General features: G+C 41.1%; 1 protein-coding gene across 1 annotated transcript; it reads right to left on the reverse strand.

Moving 5' to 3' along the window:
• Window positions 1–618: 618 nt before the first annotated feature.
• Window positions 619–1,244, reverse strand: LOC131241067 (signaling peptide TAXIMIN 1). The gene is made up of 2 exons (XM_058239700.1): window positions 1,066–1,244; window positions 619–978 (listed from the first exon to the last, which is right to left on the reverse strand). Exons 1-2 carry the CDS (start codon window positions 1,167–1,169, stop codon window positions 855–857), a joined length of 228 nt encoding a protein of 75 aa, XP_058095683.1. The 5' UTR covers window positions 1,170–1,244; the 3' UTR covers window positions 619–854.
• Window positions 1,245–5,215: the final 3,971 nt, after the last annotated feature.

The raw sequence follows: 5,215 nt of genomic DNA on the forward strand, positions 1-5,215 counted from the left end.
ATGGGATCATACCTTAGCTGCAGATGATCTGCTCCCCTGGGTTGACAGCTCCGTTCAGCTGATGGGCCATACATGTATAAAAGGAATGGATGGTCAAAAATGATTCACCAAACACGCAACAAGTGCACGTCGGTCGCGAGATGAGCGGTGAGCAAACCAACGTGATTTTTGGGAAGGGAATCTACGAGGCCTACTATCTGGCACGTGCGCACATGTGCAGAGGAATATACTTACCATTCCAGAGCACCTGCCGGACAAGCTGTCCGATCTGGTACGTGTCTCGGCACGCTTCCTAAGAACCATAGGAAAGTCGCAGACTAATCCCACACGTGGAAACTTGTAACGAGTGAGCCTGATCCAAGCTGTTCTTCGGGTGGGTCCCGCTTTGTACATTAATCAAGCCGGTCCGCTCGCTATCTAGGCCACGGACGACGCTTCACAGCTAACAAGCACATGGGACACATCTCGGGGACGAGAGGTAGAGATCGAAGTCATTCGCAGCAAAGATGGATGGATCTTTCAGGTAGGGTTTGTACACCACACGATCAGGCGTCCCTTACTCCCACCTTTTCCACCCGCACTTACCCTAATCACGAATTCTCCTTCTCAATCAACCAAGAAAAAAACTACTCAATTTATTAAATTAAACAAAAGAAGAAGAAAAAAGAATCAGGATTTTACAGACAGCAGCAACAGATGTAGTAAATCCAGATAGGGAAAACGAAAACCCACATCACATCCACACTTCAAACCCCCCCATGAAACCGTTAAAAACTCGTACATAAAAAACAAAGAAAATTAAAATAAAAACCCTAATTCTAATTATATATGTGAAAATAAAAAAGAGAGGAAAATCAACAAGGGATCTTTGAAGTAAACCACTCCATGACGTGAAGAGGGGCTTTGATGAGTTCCAGCGCTATCTCCACCAATACCGTCACGCACAGGCAACACGGGCATATGCATGACAAAAGCAACCTGGTCAAATTCACCCCAAAAACAAAATCAAAATTACAATCATATCCCCTTTAACAGCAATTGAGAGAGAGAGAGAGAAAGACAAACCCGACGATCCAAACGATGATGCCGACGATGGAAACGAGGAGAGCGAGAAAAGCGAAGGGAAGGCCCAACAAAAAACCCAGAGGCCTGCACTCGCAATCGCACATCTTCTTCTTCTTCTTTCACTTTTCTTCCTTCTTTCCGGCGATCTCTTCGCTTTCGTGAGACTCGGTTTTTCTGCCTTTCTTGTATCTTATTTCTTAATGGAGGATAGCACCGAAGGAGGATTTATTTGGTTCGCAGTCTCCTCATCTTTCAATTGTATACACGCATTCCCAATCCTGACAAGTGGGGTCAATAATCGGTCCATTTTCAGTGAAATCTGATGGAAGCATCTTAGCCTTTCGATTTTTTATTTTTATTTTTTCTGGTAGATAGACGGTCTAGAAGAGAATAAAAACTAGGGTGCACGTTCATCTGAAAATGGTCTTACTATCAGTTACTATAATCTTCCAATCTAAAATATTTCCAGGAAGTTCTCGATCTACACTGGTATTCAATAGTTCAATGGTCTGGATTAAAAAATCATGGGCCAAGATTCACAGAATTGAGAACGCATGTATACTATGAAACTATGGGGATACCTATCATACATTTTCTTAAACAAGAGGACTCGATGATAATGGTAAACGGTGGCGACTCGTCTAAGGTAAGATGACGTCATTTTATGTTAATCTAAACCGTTGAAATCGTGATCCCAGGTGTTTATATGATATATGCGTACAAAATACACAAAAATCGTGCTGATGAGATATGGCAACCGGTTGGATGGATGGGGAAAAATGGCCTTATCGAGTAGATATATTCCATCCACAAAGGAGAAACGATTTTTACGGTCCAGATTGACATTAATAATCTACCAATTGGGAAATGGTGGAGGACGCGTAAGCTAATCCTAATGGGAGCGGATTAGGTGCGGCCCCGGCCTCACCCAAGACGGTGCGGCCCTTACTGTGGGGCCCACTTTGATATATGTATTTTATATCCATGCCGTCCATCTATTTTTTTTCGGATCATTATAGAGTATGAGCCCAAAACTGAAGCAGATTCAATTCTCAATTGGACCATACCATAGGAAACAGTAGTGATTGTTAACGGGCAATAAAAGTTTTGGATCGAGCTGATATTCGTTTTTTCCGTTCATCCAGGTTTCTGTGACCTTATCAACTGGTTGTCTGGAAAATAAACAATAAAGTGGGGGAGTAGGGCGTTCAATCACTACTGTTTTCTATAGTATGGTCCACCTTATATTTGGATCTTATTCATCTTGGGGCTTCCTAAAATGTTCCGAAAAAACGGATGGACGGAGTGGATATATAAAACATACATCAAGGTGGGCCTTAGGGTAGGAGCCGCACCGTCTAGGGTGAGCCGGGGCCGCACCTAATCCACTCCCAAGCCAGACGCAAAGAGACACGTTTTCGGCGTTAAAGGAAAGGGACAATGATAAGTGCGAAGGACCGGTTTGGTGACTCGCTTGGCCACCCAAAATGGTAATCCGTCTGGCATTGACGTTTTGCAGGGCCCACCAAACGACCAGCGGTGTGATGTGTGGACTGTGGCCCTTCCATAGTGACTCCTTGATCAGGTGTTCTACGATTTAGCGTGGCCGAGCTGGTAAACTGCCTTATCAGCTAAACTACAGCCTCCGTGCACGCAACGGAAATAGAGGAAAGATAAGAATATTCGCCTGAAACTTTGCAGTCAAAGCCTCCATCCAGAGGCGTTCATCGATTGGGCCCCCCATTGAGATGGATCATACGTGAAATTACATCAACTGGGGGGCGGATTGCCTGCCACCCCTGACGGCAGGAAGATGCTAGGTGAGCCCCACCGTGGTGATCGTGAGAAATCCATTCGTTCATCTGATTTTGCTAGCTGGTATTAGGACGTGGGTCAAAACTGAGGCATATCCAAAACTCAAATGAACCACGGGACAGGAAACGGTAGGAATTGAATGCTCACCGTTGAAACATGAGTGGGCCATGGGTCCCATAAGTTCTGTATTTGACTAATATTTTATGTTTTCTGTTCAACCGATCGTGGATAATCTTATAAACCGTTTGAATGGCATATAAAAAAATCTCTTAATAAAAGTTAGTCGGCCATGCTTACCTATTATACTTCTCCCCTGCGATCCCCACATGATAAATTTTATATCAAGCGTAATAATCATGGGCCACATTTTAAGCATCCCACCCTAAATCTATCTGCAATGATTATAATTATAAGATAAAAAATTTTCCTAAATCACCCAATCTGAGTAACTCAACAAACAGATTAAAATTAATGGTCATATATGATCCATCCAAAAAGAGTCTTACATCCACTTTTTCCAGTCGTATGAACCATTTGAGCTGTGATCTCTCTGTCTTAGGCTTTTGTCCGCTATGAGATGGAAAACGTACGGATGAAATGGATTTCTCACGAACATTATACTGGGCGCATCTAGCTTTGGGCGGCTTCTGTGGTTGGAGTCCGGTTATCCGCGTCCCATCGATTGGACAATTAGATGAACGTGGTCAGAATTTAGGACAAAGAAATAGATTTCTATGTTTGACCGACAATGTTCCCCGTATTTCAATTCTGGCTGCGGGCATAGGCTCATTAATCCTGGCCGATTAGAGCCACCAAAATAGTAATCAAATTACATATTAGGTAACGGGGTAAACTTTACTAGGCTAACTCTAAGTTGTGTCTATCTACCCAATCCATCTATTTTATCAACTTTTAGATTAAGGGGACCAAACCACTTGATACTCTGAATTGAACACCGACATTGAAATCTTAATTTGGCCAAAAAAGGTTTTGGATTAACCTTATATTTGTATTTTCCCTTCATCCGCATGCTTGCGTGACATTATAAACATGTTGGATGACAAATAAATACCACCATAGGCTTAGTAAGGTTTTTACTATGGACATCTTTATCCTCATTGTTTCTGGCGGTGAGGCCACTTGACCTTTGGATATGCTTTGATTTTAGGCTTAAGCCTGAATGAGCTGGAAAAAAAAGGAATGGAAGGCATGGATAACTGACATATATTTATGGTGGGCCTAACATAGTTTAGTCTGAGTTACTCATCAGTACGAACTCTGATTTTACAAAAATAGGACCATACTAGAGGGAAGCGGATTGGCTGGTGTAACACATCACCAATATTGCTGGTGTATTGATGTCACCAAGTTACGTGGATCCCATCATGAGATATGTGTTATATTCAAACCATCCGTCCAGTTGGCAAACTCGTGGTAAGGCTTGAGCCGAACAATAAGACAAATCCAAATATTGAGTAGACCACACTGCAAAATCTAGTGAGAGATTTTCTATTTATTATTATTATTATTATTATTATTATTTTCAGCTAGCTTGTAAGCCAGAAATTGATTGTCTATCATTGAAACCATTTTGGAGGTCACATAAGTTTGGGATCAATATTATATATATATATATATATATATACACACAAGCACACACACTCGCACGGTAGTGGAATTTCACCCCCTATGAGTATTCAAACCCTAACCCGGTGTTGAAACTCCCGAGAGTCTACCACTGGATCAATATTATATTTGTTTTTCCTCTTTATCCAGGTATGTGTGATTTTATGAATAAATTGGATGTAAAATAAAGGTAATGTTGGGCCTTACAAACGTTTAAATGGTCAGAATCATTGTACCATTGCTATTTGTGGTGTGGTCCACTTAAGCTTTAGATATAACTCAATTTTTGGATTCATGATCTAAAATGATGTTGCCAAATGGATGAACAGGGTGGATATAATAAATGCATCATTGTGTGGCCCATGTAACTTTGATCTCCTTTGAACAATTCGAATAACTCGTAGCTCAAGTAGTGTCAGAGGTCATCTTTCGAATGACACGTAACCATAGCAGCCATATTGGTGGTGTGTGGTATTGTAAAAAAAAATATATTAATTAAAAATATTTTAAATATATAAAAATATATAAAAGTATAAGTGCTTTTTGAAAAAATTAATTTACGTTTTACTGTTTTGGGAATATTCCCACATTGAAAAAGAGATAAGAAAAAATCGAGTTTATATGTGAGGTGTGGAGTACCATTGTATTTCTTTGATTGATCCGTAGAGTATTGGGGCTCGGACTCGGTGCGAGGGCATGGGCATGTGAA

The sequence above is a fragment of the Magnolia sinica genome, chromosome 3 (genome assembly GCF_029962835.1).
Source record: "Magnolia sinica isolate HGM2019 chromosome 3, MsV1, whole genome shotgun sequence".
In the NCBI taxonomy this organism is placed as follows: domain Eukaryota; kingdom Viridiplantae; phylum Streptophyta; class Magnoliopsida; order Magnoliales; family Magnoliaceae; genus Magnolia; species Magnolia sinica.

Bases quoted from the DNA above. Each gene is read 5' to 3' on its own strand.
- LOC131241067 (XM_058239700.1), bottom strand. From the start codon at position 1,169: ATGTGCGATTGCGAGTGCAGGCCTCTGGGTTTTTTGTTGGGCCTTCCC. The intron at 979-1,065 runs GTTTGTCTTTCT...GAATTTGACCAG, and splicing joins ATCATCGTTTGGATCGTCGG to GTTGCTTTTGTCATGCATAT.